At 41.0% G+C, this 13,880-nt stretch overlaps 1 protein-coding gene and 1 long non-coding RNA gene across 3 annotated transcripts in view; one reads left to right on the top strand and one right to left on the bottom strand.

Moving 5' to 3' along the window:
- PLEK (pleckstrin) overlaps positions 1 to 13,880 on the top strand; it is a 66,610-nt gene that overhangs the window by 27,272 nt on the left and 25,458 nt on the right. The window contains exon 1 of one of the 2 annotated variants that reach the window (XM_017522104.1): positions 6,793 to 7,008. The exons of the other annotated variant lie outside the window; for it this stretch is intronic. Within the exon in view, the coding sequence (XP_017377593.1) occupies positions 6,967 to 7,008 (42 nt within the window). The 5' untranslated portion in view covers positions 6,793 to 6,966. Of the gene's footprint in view, positions 1 to 6,792; positions 7,009 to 13,880 lie in introns of those variants that run through there. 2 annotated transcript variants of the gene reach the window in all.
- Positions 2,500 to 12,092, bottom strand: LOC108299678. Its single transcript, XR_001823058.1, has 2 exons — positions 7,030 to 12,092; positions 2,500 to 3,752 (listed from the first exon to the last, which is right to left on the bottom strand). It is a non-coding gene; the product is annotated as an uncharacterized LOC108299678 (long non-coding RNA).

The raw sequence follows: 13,880 nt of genomic DNA, 5'->3' as shown, positions 1-13,880 counted from the left end.
ACCAATAATGTTTGAATTTGAGAACCATTGCTCTATGAAGTAAACCTTTCCTCTTTTATTACATCAGGAGTGGGCCAGTCATTGGGCTGTGCTGGTCGTGAGAGAGTAGGAATCAACTTAACTCTTCCGTAAACGGACTCTCAAATATATATATGTATTTTGCCAGATCCCATTCTCTGGGTGTGAGGGAACAGGCTTCTTACTGATGTTTCTTCCTGCAAATGATTAGGGTTAGTTTGAGTACTTAATTTTTTGGTTAGCTCATATAGTTCATCAAGTTCTTTTTCTAAAAAGTGAAAAAGGTATATGTGTGTATGCTTTCCAAGCCCTTAAACACATGAAAATGTCTTTTTGAAAAGTCTTCAAACATATATGATAGATTGGCTGCGAGTCTGGGAAAATTTTGTTGCTAGTTTTCCGATTTGTCAGTTTGGTTTTCTGCAGCTCCATTCTGCTCTCCTGAACTCTTGAATTTGCAGCCATATGTCGGACCAGATCTTGGAGTTTTGCCGGAAGCTCCATGCCAGAAAGGAACTCACTAGTGCCAAATACTTTTACATTCTGAATAAGTTTCTAGACCAGGGGTCAGCACACTTTTTCTGTGAAAGGCACAATAGTAAATATTTTAGGCTTTGTGGGTCATATAATTGCTATCACAAGTCACACTAGTCAACTCTGCTTTTGTAGTATGAAAATGGCCATAGACAATATGGAGACAAATAAGCATGGCTGTGTTCCAAGAACACTTCTTATTTATTTATTTAGAGACAGGATCTTGCTCTGTTGCCCAGGCTAGAGTGCAGTGATGTGATTTCAGCTCATTGCAGCCTCTGCCTCATGGGCTCAAGTGATTCTCCTGCCTCGGCCTCCCAAGTAGCTGGAATTACAGGTGTGTGCCACCATGCCTGACAAATTTTTGTATTTTTAGTAAAGACGAGGTTTCACCATGTTGGCCAGGCTGGTCTTGATCTCCTGACCTCAAGTGATCCACCTGCCTTGACCTCCTAAAGTGCTGGGATTTCAGATATGGTCCACCATACTCGGCCAGGAACACTTTATTTATGGCACTGAAATGTGAGTTTCATATAATTTTCATGTGTCACAAAATGTTATTCTTCTGTTGATTTTTAAAACCATTTAATATTGGGAAAACCAGTCTTTGCTCATGGACAAAGAATGAACAAGAAAGAAAGTGTGGAGGGGAATATCATCTGCAGGCCGTGATTTGCTGACCCCTGCATTAAACCATTCACCATCCACGTAGGACTTGCTAATGGGGTAAAAAGATTCTACTAGATCAGCCAACTGCTGGACTACCGCTGCATACTGAGATTGGGAAGACTAAGGAGAGGATTTCTCTGGAGCCTGGTCAGTGTTATAACTAGAGTTATATGGAAATTAGACTGATCTGGATTTTATTAAAGCTAGGAGGTATTAGGAAATCTGGGAAACCTGCCTGAGATTTCATCCAAGGGACAGAAGAAAAACCTGATTGTCAGAATGGGGATTATTGAGAACAAAATATAATGTTATGATTGTTCCATATGGGGTCCAGCTCCTTTATGAATGTGTTGCATTTGCAGCTATCAACTTTTCATAGGACTAGTTTTGTTGTTGTTGTTTACTCTTTGTCCTTCAAGAGGCGGATCTCTATATTTCAATGTTAGAATTGACGTTAACTTCTGTTCCTGTTCCTATTGTTGTAGGAAAAAACTAGATTCTTGTCACACAACCAGGGAAGATTAGGTATGCGGACACTTTGCAGGGTGAGGGGCTACAGAAATTATTGGGCAAAAAAGGAAAAAAGACTCTCAGCAAAGCAAGAGGGGTTCCTGTTAACAGGCCTCCATCTCATAGATTGAATCCCAGGTTACCACCCAGAAATAGGGGAGACCAGGAGACCAAATTCCTCTCTGCTGCAAATGGCATGAAGTTCCTGCAGTCCCACCCTGTCCTCCCAGTGCATGGGCTGATCAGAGATTCTCTGTGGAGCCCTTTTTCTCACTGTCCCACTATCGTTTGAGTCCTAATAAAAAGTAAATTTTAGATTCATTATATCCAGGCGGGTGCAACTCCATGAGCACAGGGTTTAACTGGAGGAGGGTGCTATTGTACACAAGAAAAAGGCACCTCTTCCCCAGGGCAGCCTTGACTTGTGCTGGAGTGCAGCATTGGGGACTTGCTAGACACAGCTTGGATCCCAGCCTTCAATTGCCTTCATGGCCATCACCGTTAACAAACTACACAGTGCTGTGAGTAGCAAAGTTCTTTGTCTCATCCAAAACTCCAGAAGTCATGCGTCTTCTGTGAGCACCCATGAAACTGGCAGTCTGACTTGTTAGCTTGCAAGTAGACTGTTCTCACAGGTTTTGATATCTTTTACTTAATTTATATTTAGCACTAGAGGTGTTCTGCTATTTCTCAGCTAAATTTAATGTCTCTTTTGAGTTACCAATGCTAAAGAATAAATTTTAAAAAGATAAAACTATGACTCATATATAATAGAATGAAAACATGTTAACATTTTATTTAACTCATGAATTAGAGGGGAAACTAGCCAGAGGTCACAACTGGTTCAAAGGAAAGGTCAAAGACCAATTTATATAGAGTAAGGTAACTTTGAACTTAATTTACCAATGGACACAAAATTGGCTTTTTCCATGGGAGGTGGGGTGGAGTGAGGGTGTGGGGTGAGGTGGAGTCTACTGAACTTCCATAAGTCAGAATTTATTTGCATGTTTATAGACAAGAATTATTTGTGTTTATCTAAAATCTACAGAGTTCTGAAATAACTCCAAGACAAGAAAAGACACAAACTCCATAGAAACAAATAAGTGAGAAAGGTGTGCTGTAAAGAATGGATGGTTTTCCACTGGAGATGCTCAGTAATCATTTTTGCTAATTCAAAAGTCTTAACTTTCCCTTACAGCAATAAAATGTACTACATGTATAATGTTTCCAGGGTTATTGATCAAATGTGTACAGAAAGAGATTTTTAAAAAAGTCATTCTAGGCTCAGTGCGATGGCTTATGCTTATAATCTCAGAACTTTTAGAAGGCCAAGGCAGGCAGATCACTTGAGGTCAGGAGTTCAAGACCAGCTGGCCAACATAGTAAAACTACTAAAAGTGCAAAAACTAGTTGGGTGTGCTGGCGCGTCCGTGTAATCCCAGCTACTCAGGAGGCTGAGGTGGGAGGATCGCTTGAACCCCGGAGGCAAAGGTTGCAGTGAGCGGAGATAGCACCACTGTGCTCCAGCCTGGGCAACGGAGCAAGACTCTGTCTCAAAAAAAAAAAAAAAAAAGTAATTCTAGACACATATACATAAGAAAGATATTGGAAGAGGTTCTAACGATCTGATCTGGGAGGAGGATCTGACACAGCAGAACAACACTTCCTGAAACTGCTGAGAGGAAGTCCTAACCGGCGTCATTGATTCAGACAGTTCTCTTTACTGAACACTAGGTGTCGCTAAGCAGGCGCCATGACACGTGGCAGGAGGGAGAGCGGTAAAGGCGGCAACATCTAATCCATCAGTCGTGCTGTTCAGCAGATTCACGAATGCGGGAGGTTCCTTGGTGGCAAGACATTTTTACCCCACACCTATTCCGGCGCCTGGCACATACTAAGCACTTAATACTATGTTTCTTGAAATGAATTATTCAGAACGCAGGGGGTGCTTTTTACATGGTAGGTATTCAAAAATAATATGAGGTTTCTGAATGAGGATTCTTTAAAGCCTTCCGATCATGCTAGGATAAGAAAAATGGAGAAAACGAAAACATTCCAAATTAGAAGTCACTTGGGCAGTTAAACAAAGGGAGATAAGTTTAGCTATGAAATCAGACTTGGTAAATCTATGAGTGGTTTCCATTGACTCTACAGACATAGCGAAATACTTGTTTGAATGCAGATACAGAAAACTACCCTTTTATTTCTTCCTCTTTTGCTCAGGCGTCATCAAATGTTGATTCCTCTACTCTCAGCACCCAATACTTTATAATAATTTCTAATTAATTTTGGTGCAATGAGAAACTGATGAGAAACCATCAACAAGTTTATGTAATGTATGTTAGCGTAAAATGAAAAGTGGGAAATACAGGAGCAGTGACTGTTGGCTAGAAACAGCTGGTGGGAAGAGGAGAGGTAATCAGGAAGATCTCAGAAAACCCCAAGAACAGAACTTCTTCTTTCCCCTAACTTTTCTGACTCCTCCAATGTTGTTGTGGATGTCTGTCAGTTTTGCCTTCCTAGGGGCCATTTCTCTTCTGTTAACAGCAACTTGGTTTTACTTTAGAGGACTTCTCCCTTCCCGCATTGAGCATGGTCCTCCTGGGGCTGTCGGTTCACGTGTTCTCCCTTCAGACACCGGAGAGCGGAGCACTAAGCCAAGTTATGCCAATCAGAGGCCTGATCCCTGGAGACAACCACAGAGTCCAAAACTTTCATCTTGGTGTCTTGCTTCCTGGAGCCCCACAACTGCCTTCATTCTTGTCCTTTCAAAGACCCCAGTCCTCATTTTTCCTTCAGTCTGTGGCCCACCCCATTCTCTTCCAGTAAATTCTTATTTGCCTCTATTAGCCAGAGTTGTTATCTGTTGATTGCAGCGAAAGAACACTGACTGGTGTAATGAGGAAAATCTGGCCCTATGATTACTTTTATCATCTCTGTTGAACTTACTGAAAAAGATCAGCTCTAGGATAATGGAGACTTGCCCTGAAGATGAGGAATAACTATTATTTATGGACACTTGTTATGTTTCAGACACTCTTCTAAATACTTCCACATGTATCTTATTTAATCTTCAGAATGACCACATTGGAGAGGTGTTAACCCCATTTTACAGATGAGAAAACAGAGGCACAAAGTAATTAACGAACTTGCTCATTTTCACATGGCCAGATTAACGTGTCTCAAAATTTGTTTTATGGAATATTAGCTTTTCAGAATTGTGTTGGTTTCCTGGGGCTGCCATAACAAAGTACCACAAACTGGTGTCTTAAAACAACAGAAATGTATTGTCTCACAGTTCTGGAGGCTGTAAGTCTGAAATCACGGTGTTGGCAGTGACATGTTCTCTATGGCAGCTCTAGGAGAGAATCGTTGCCTGCCTCTTCCAGCTTCCGGGGGTTGCTGGCCATCCTTGGCATTCCTTGGCTTGTAAACACATCACTCTGTTGTCACATGGTTGTTTTCTGTGTGCCCTTTTCTTATAAGGACAGCAGTCACATTGGAGTAAGGGCCCACTTGCTCTAGTATGACCTCATCTTAACTAATTATATCTGTAATGACTCTATTTCCAAATAAGGATGCATTCTGAGGTGCTGCAGGTTAGGACTTCTTTTTTGGGAGATCAAATTCAATCTATGACAAAAAATGTTAATAGAAATTGTTCAAAAAAGAATTCTATGGCCAACTAAGTTTGGGAAACACCATTATAGGATTCTTTGCTGTAGTACTTTGACAGAGCGAGGGTCTTTAATTTTTCATCATTGAGAAGAGTTGCCAACCTGGGACTATTATGTAGTGTTTCTTAAAAACGTGTTTGATGATGAACTTCTTCTTACAGGCTGACTGTGGGATCAGCAGTCAATGTGGAACACCTGTTCTCATTCCTGATGCGAGGCAGTGGCACCCTAGCGCATTCCTCCCTGGTCTTCTGCTTTCCCCTGTGACCTGCAGCATCAACTTAAGACAACTTTTTCTTCTCTGAGCCTGAATTTCCTCATCCCTAAGATAAGGAAAATAATATACTTTCCCTATGGGTTTCACATGCAGACTCGTTTTTGTTGTTGTTGGTCTTGAGATTAAGTCTTGCTCTGTTGCCCAGGCTGGAGTGCAGTGGCACCATCTCTGCTCACTGCAACCTCCACCTCCTGGGTTCAAGCAGTTCTCCTGCTTCAGCCTTCCAAGTAGCTGAGATTACAGGCACACGCCACCACGCCCAGCTAATTTTTGTATTTTTGGTAGAGATAGGGTTTCACTATGTTGGCCAGGCTAATCTTGAGCTCCTGACCCCAAGTAATCCATCTGTCTGGACCTCCCAAAGTGCTGGAAGTACAAGTGTGAGCTACCATGCCCAGCCTATGTGCAGCCTACTTTAATTTAAAATAGGTAGGCTGAGAAACATGTGGTACAGGACTTGGCATAGAGAGAAGTAGGCATTCATTAATTAAAAAATTTTTTTTTTCATTTAAATTTTTATTTTGAGATGGTGTCTTGCGCTGTCGCTTGAGTTGGAGTGCAGTGGCGCCATCTCGGCTCACCGCAATCTTCACCTCTCGAGTTCAAGCAATTCTTTTGCCTCAGCCTCCCGAGTAGCTGGAATTACAGGTGTCCACCACCATGCCCAGCTAAATTTTTGTATTTTTAGTAGAGATAGGGTTTCACCATGTTGGCCAGGCTGGTCTCGAACTCCTGACCTTGTGGTTCACCTGCCTCGGCCTCCCAAAGTGCTGGGATTATAGGCGTGAGTCACCGCTCCTGGCCAGCAGTCAATTAGGAGTTAACTATGTTATGTTAACCAGATGGTTCTAAATTTCTTGGCATTTTTATTAGGCATTTCCAGGATCTCAAGAATAATCCCTAATCAGGACAATTTCCACCAACTAGTTTTTCTTGTTCATCTTCCTCTTCCTTTAATCACTTCTTTTTCCCTTTAAAAGAGTGATTTTCTGTATGGTAGTAAGAATTAACCTTAGGTAACTATTCAACCCAACTGTGGTTTTAATAAGTCTTCATCCAGCATTAGCAAAGAATGGGTGGTTTACTCTGTAGTTCCTTATTCTGATCTTCCACCCCGGTGAGGGGAAGAGGATGTGATCATGCGACCGCCAGCAGAAGGGAAATTGTGAAAGCGATCTGAGGTACAAAAGGCAGCCCACAGCCACCTCAGCGCGCAGAGGAGGCCCAGCTGCTGAGAGGAGGTGCCTGAGAGTGACCTTTGCATCTGCCTGTCCAGCTAGCATGGAACCAAAGAGGATCAGAGAGGGCTACCTTGTGAAGAAGGTGAGCAGAGGTGCTATTTACAAGGGTGTCACTGGCCACAGGCTGGGGAGGCTTGGGTCCAGCTCCACGGGCTACCTGCTCATCTTAGGAATGTTTCCTGCTCACCCATTGGGTTGAAATAGGAGAGTGTGGTAGCACATAGAATGTTGGAATGGGGTTAGGAAAGTGGAGATACTCATCCAGCCCCGGCTTCCTTACAGTTCGATTTTATGGTCTGAGAATTCCAGATGGCAGGGTCTGGAAGGTGGAGTCTAGGCTAACTCCCTCCAGATTTAGAATGTCTTTTTTAAGAGCCACACAAATGTGTTCTGTCAAAAGAAATACTCCTCTCCAATAGAGGTTATGTGGAGAGAATATTCATTTTTTTATTTAAATCCCCCTTCCCCTCAGTTATTTTGTTTTGGGAGGGAAGGGAAAAAAAGTGATTAAAGAATTGATATAATAATACAGTAATTACAGCTTATTTTATGGGCCATCTTCTTGGAATTGATGTGTAAAAAAACCTCATCTTTTTTTTTTTTATTGGGCTGAAATCTCTTCACTCACAATTCTTAGTAAATTTGCATAATGTGACAGCGAGGTGGTAGATGCACCATTTTAAAGATTAGTGTGTTGAAAAAGCCTTAGCCTTCCTGGTGTGGTATCAGGAAAATTGAATTTTCTTAGCACTGTTGGTCTTTATTCAGATGCTGAGTGTGTGCTGTGTTGTTGTGGAAGCTCCCTGGGATGTGAATTCACACATAGGACTTGGCATCCTGCGGGCCACATCTGTACACACAGATATGCTCACAGTAACCTTAGTGAGTCGATTGTTTCAGAACTGAGCTGAATGTAGTGGCTTCCTTCAGATGCCTAGCTTTTAAATTGAATGAACAGCAAACGTGAGTTTGTTTTAGGCCATTCATTGGTTTCACGTTTTTCCAGCCTGCAACGTTATACCTGTAAGGGGGGTAAAAGAGCACACATTGCTGCCTGCTTCCATTTTGACTTCAGGCTGGGGGGACCTTAGATCATCTGGCCCAATTCCTTCATTTGCGGAAGAGGAGACAGACCCAGAAGGCTCCGCGATTGCCCCAAGTCACACGGGTGTGACAGCTGGGACCAGCAACTCCTTCTCTGACGCCTAGGTTTCTGACTCATGACACTGACCTTTGTTCATTACTCCAGCATTTTCTTAAGGCAAATTTATTCTCGGTTAGGATTTGTAGTGTATTTGTGATGGCGAAAGTTCTGAGTTGGTACTGGAGAATAAGTGGGCCCTCAGCTGCTAATCTTTCTAGCCAGCTGTACTTTGAAACATCATTTGGAAAAGACACACAGGTACGTAGAAGCATGAAAGATTCCTTGCAACAGGCACCAATAATTGGTGAGATCTAGTAATAATCAATGTTGACTTATTCCTTTCCTGATCACTTGTGCTAGTACCCTGAGAAGAGCAAGTGAATGGAAACATTTCTGCAAGTTTTTGTTTGTTTTTTAAACAATTAAAAATATCTTGCAATGAAAATTGCTGTTATGAAATTTGTATGCTCATATTTTAATCTCCCTAAATTACAAAAATATCAAGACTAAATTTCTAATAAGTGACGCTGCCTCACTAAAAAATGGGGATGATAAAGTCAGGGTTGTCAAGCACCTGGGATTTAAATTTAAAAAAAAAAATGGTTTTTAATTAATGAGAGTAGCTCTCTCAGATTATAAAAGCCAATCTAGAAAATGTACCTGGAATTAAACAGTGAAATTTTTTTATATATCCATAATTTTCATGTTTACAAGTTACATCTTCCATAATTTTTGCATTTTTCTCTGGGACCTTTTGAACACTCCTGATATAATGCATTAAGATTCTCTTTTTATTTTTTTATTCTTCTAAAACTTGTATTTTAGGTTCAAGGGTATATGTTCAGGTGTATTACAGAGGTAAACTCCTGTGACATGCGTTTGTTGTACAGATTATTTTGTTACCCAAGTACTAAGCCTAGTATCCAATAGTTGTTTTTTCTGATCCTCTCCCTCCTCCTACCCTCCACTCTCACATAGCTCCCAGTGTCTCATTTGAGATTTTTGAGAAATGTTTGGTCCAGAAATATTCCCTTTGTCAGCTGCAGAACTAAACCTAAACACAGAATTTCCCAAGAAGGTATTAAAGTTCTTAACTTCTTTAGGCATCAAATTTCCTTCAGTTACCTCATGTATGGGTTAAAAACTGTGTATGTCAGGAACCTGACACACAGCTGGTGTCACATTAGCTGCATAAGACACTAATTATTCGTATCAGCATCAATATACATTTCAGTAGTTAGTGGGGCCTCTCCTAGGTGTTAATGGGAGTATATACTGGTTCCGGGGTTGGTTGCCAAATTAATCATGAAGGAAGGGCCATAAAAGTCTTTTAAAAGACTGTTAGAAGCCTTGGCTATGCTTGTTGATGTTAAAGCATTAAAACAAACAAACAAACAAAACGAATCTCTCTCCATTCACCTTTTTCTCTTATGCAGTTCAAGACACCTGGGTAGTAACAGAGAACATCTTTGTCCTGTGTCTTGTTTTATGGAATAATTTTATTGCAGATAAGATGTTTTGGGTGGGAAAAATACAGCATTAGAAAATGCTGGTGCAGGAATTTTGTCAGGTCAGAAATCTTAGAGTCAATAATGTGAAGTGTAAAATGTTTCTGCTTTTCTTCTGTGTAAGATAACTGTTGACATTTCATAATCCAGATTTCCTCTTTTGCTTCCTGATTAAGATCTCTTAATAAAAACAGTGGTTAAGAGGGGGAGGGAAAATACATGATTCTGTCGTTTTCCAACTTTTTTATTCCAAGTAACACCCATGTCTCTTTGCCACAGAGTCTTTCTCCTTCCTTTTTTGTTTTAAAAAAGAGCACATCTAGCCAACCATGGAACAGTGAGCTGCTGTACAAATATGACCTCATTCAATCCTAACCACCCTAGGTGATTGCCATCTTATGGATAAGAAAACTGAGGCTCACAGAGATTAAGTGACTCGCTCACAGACATACAGCTGGCAAGAGGATGACCTAGGATTCAAATCCAGCCCTCCCTAAGAGCAAAGCTTACCATCTCACTGATCCCAGGCAGCATTCTGAAAGGGAGGCTTACCCAGCTTGCAAAAGAAAGGTCAGATGAACTCACTAGAGCCAGAGTGAGGCATGAACAAATTGTATTGTGGGCAAGATTGGGTTTAATAACCTCAGCCTCCCTTCCTCTCTGTTCAGGGAGTTTCTTTTTGGGCAATAAACATGTTTGGAAGGTCCTTGAATACTTAATACTGAATTAGATATATTCATCATCATAGCTGGAAAAAAAAGAGAGAGAGGAAAAAATTATATGCTCTGCATAACCTGGACTCCTCCAAGCCATGTCTCAAACCAGCCTCATTCTGAGAGGTTTATGTCGTTTCCAGGACAACCAGCCCCACAAGCACTTGGCACAGCAGGACTGACTCAGAAAGCGGCTGAGGGATTTGGATGCCCTGTAAGTCTGGGAGAAAGCGTAGGACTCAGGGTGATGGGGAAAAGAAGGGCAAGCAGCAGGGACAGGAAAGCAAAGGGCTGCAGAAAGCTGCGGTAGAAGCGGAAAACCAGGGGCAAGAGAGAGAGCAGGAGAGTCAGGGTCCTGGCCCAGGAGTTATCTCCTGCATCTACCTTGTCTTCTAGGTGGGATGAAATAATCTCAAGTGATTTGCACCTACTGGTTCATCATCATTGTAATAGCTAACGCATGTGGTGTTTACTCTGAAGCAGGAACAGTTCCAAGCATTTCATGCCTTAATGCATTTATACAACATGCTTATGACAACTCTGCAAAATAGGGACAATTATCCTTACTTAACAGATGAGGAAATCGAGGTACAGCAAGGCAAAGGGCCTTGCCCAAAGTCACACAGTTAATAAGTGGCAGAGCTGGTTTGGAACCCAGCAGTGTAGCCCAGCATCACGCGGAGCCTAACCACTTTCTATGTGGCCTTCACAGGCTTGTATTGCAGTGACTTTCTTTTCCAAAGCACTGTCACGATGATGGATGGTACCCAGGAGAACCTTATGCCAGAATGACTCTACAGTATTGCCTGCAAAACCACACTCTTACCTGTCTCTATGATCACCATTTTTCAAATGTCTACTACGTGCTGGCCACTGTGCTGAATGCTTTATGTATATTGTCTTGTTTAATCTTCATAATAATGGGGAGCAGTTACTCTGTTACTTTCATTTTACAGGTGAGGATACTAATGCTTGGAAAAAATTGAGTAACTTGCCTAAGATTACAGAGCCTGGAAGAGGCAAAGTTGAGATCTGAACTTAAATCTAGGGCTACAGAAATCATGCTGTTAAGCATTCTCTGTGCCATTTCTGTATTGCTTATTTAATATGTTTTCACTGAGAAATTTTCCAACCTGGAAGAGTTCACTTATGTAAAAAATATGCTGCTAAAAAGACTAGTTCCTTTGCCTTCAATGAGTTTATATAGGCACAAAACAACCATTTGTTTGAGACGTTATGTCAGTGATTTGATGGATCAGATTGGAAAACTAGATGATGTGATTTATGCTGTAGCTGACATAAGGGCATAATTGAATGCAACATCAACTTAAAATAACATGTCCCATGTGATGTGAGAATAGATAATAGTAGCTGACAGTTCTGCTTTAGATACATAGTTTTGATCACAGTGTAATTTTCCTTTGAATTCCAGCCATACATCGGTATGTGAAAAGAGAAATTTGAGGGAAAGGGGAAGTTAAAAGAGAGGTTTTCACTTTGTGGGGAATATTTGAGAGGAGTTCTAAACACAAATATCCTATTGCCCCAACCCTCAGCCATTGGTTGTGCTTCTTTCTGTGACGCTGGGTGTACACAGAAAGGCACACCTGAATTTGTGCATTCGTCACACTAACCTGGAGGTCACTCTCTCCCATGTGAGATTGTGAACTATTTGAGAGCAAATATAGAGTCTTGTTTATTTTTGTTTTTATTTATTTTATTTATGTATTTTGAGACAGAGTCTTGCTCTGTAGTCCAGGCTGGAATGCAATGGTGCAATCTTGGCTCACTGCAACCTCCACCTCCAGGGTTCAAGTGATTCTCTTACTTACATCAGCCTCCTGAGAAGCTGGGACTACAGGTATATGCCACCACGCCCAGCTAATTTTTATATTTTTAGTAGAGATGGGGTTTCACCATGTTGGCCGGGCTGGTCTTGAACTCTTGACCTCAAGTCAAGTGATCCACCCGCCTTGGCCTCCCAAAGTGCTGGGATTCCAGGTATGAGTCACTGCGCCTGGACTTGATTATTTTTATAGCCCAACAACCAGGCCAGTGTTGGAAGCATAGTAGCCATTCTATCATTATTTGTTGAACGAATGTGTCCCAAATAAAGAAACTTGCCTAAAATAGACTCATAGAGACCAAAGAATCAGGATTCTACATTAGAGTAACTTTTTTAAGTCTTAAAGTAATTTCAAGGGGGTAGTCATTTTTAGATGATCATGTAGAATATATTTTTTGGCTTTCAAGGAAGCTAAAGATTGGCAGGGACACCTGGAAATAGAAGACTAAAGGGGGAAAGGAGGGACAGTGGGCTCCTTGGAATAGATGTGTAGGATCTCAGGGTAGAAAGAGATGTTACAGATTTAATCCAACTTCTCATCTGGGGCTTGCATTTCTTTTATTCATCTGTTAACAAGCACGCTTGAATACTTATCTTGTTAGGGAACTTACCAATTAAATTTTCTCCCTTAAGTTATGCAGAAAACTGTTTTCCTAAAACCTCTACCTGCTGGGACTTCAAAACAATCCAGGTGTTCACACCTGCTCTGCCTGTTCCTTTATGGGCTAAAACCTAGCCAGTTTCTCCAATAGTTAGAGAGGTGATACCATCTTGGTGCTCTGTGTCAAACAGGCTCTGGTTTCTCTGCAGCTTTGAGGTCTCTTGAACTCAATGTAGTCCTCCAGGGGCACCTGATAAGCATAAAACTGTAAGGAATAGGTACTATTTAATAAATGATTACTATATGCCAGATATTAATTTAAGCAATTTACACGAATTGTTTTCATCGCCCAGCAACCCTAAGAAGTAGATAGCATCTTATCCACTTGCTAGATGGAGAAAATGAGGTTTAAAAACTTGCTCAAGGCCATATTACTAGAAAGTGGCAGAGTTGGGATTTGAGTCTGAGCCATCCAGCGCCAGAGCCCATGGTCACCCGCAGGCTATGCTTTGTTTAAAGACAGAATTATCATTTTCCTTGCTTTGGATATTACACTTCTATTTATATGACCACAATGAGTTTAGGTTTTTTTGACAGCACACATCACACTGCTGACTCATAGAGCTCCTTATTCCCCTCATGCTCATTTTCCACACCTTACAAGTTTTTTAAAAAAATATTATTAAAGAGACTGTATCTTATTTAATTTTAATTTTAATTTTTTATTGCTGTTGAAGCAATCGATTATGTTTTATTGGACCCAGGTATTTATTCTTTTGAGAATTGCTTGCTTATATTGTTTTCCCATGTAAAAAATTGTGAGAATTTATATATTTCTTATTCTAAAGCGTTTAAAAAATTAAAGATATTAACTTTTAGTCATATGATGATACAAATATCTATGCATTTTCATTTGCTTTTCACTTGTTGCAGTTTTTTAAATATAGAGAGGTTTATTTTATTTTTTTTCTTGAGATGAAGTCTCACTCTGTTGCCCAGGCTGGAGCGCAATGGCATGATCTATGCTCATTGCAACCTCCACATCCTGGGTTCAAGTGATTCTCCTGCCTCAGCCTCCCAAGTAGCTGGGACTACAGGTGTGCACCACCACTTCCAGCTAATTTTTGTATATTTTTAGTAGA

Source organism: Cebus imitator, unplaced genomic scaffold (genome assembly GCF_001604975.1).
Source record: "Cebus imitator isolate Cc_AM_T3 unplaced genomic scaffold, Cebus_imitator-1.0 Scaffold23, whole genome shotgun sequence".
In the NCBI taxonomy this organism is placed as follows: Eukaryota; Metazoa; Chordata; class Mammalia; order Primates; family Cebidae; genus Cebus; species Cebus imitator.
The sequence above is the reverse complement of the archived record's forward strand: the minus strand, read 5'-3'. Positions and strand labels throughout refer to the sequence as shown.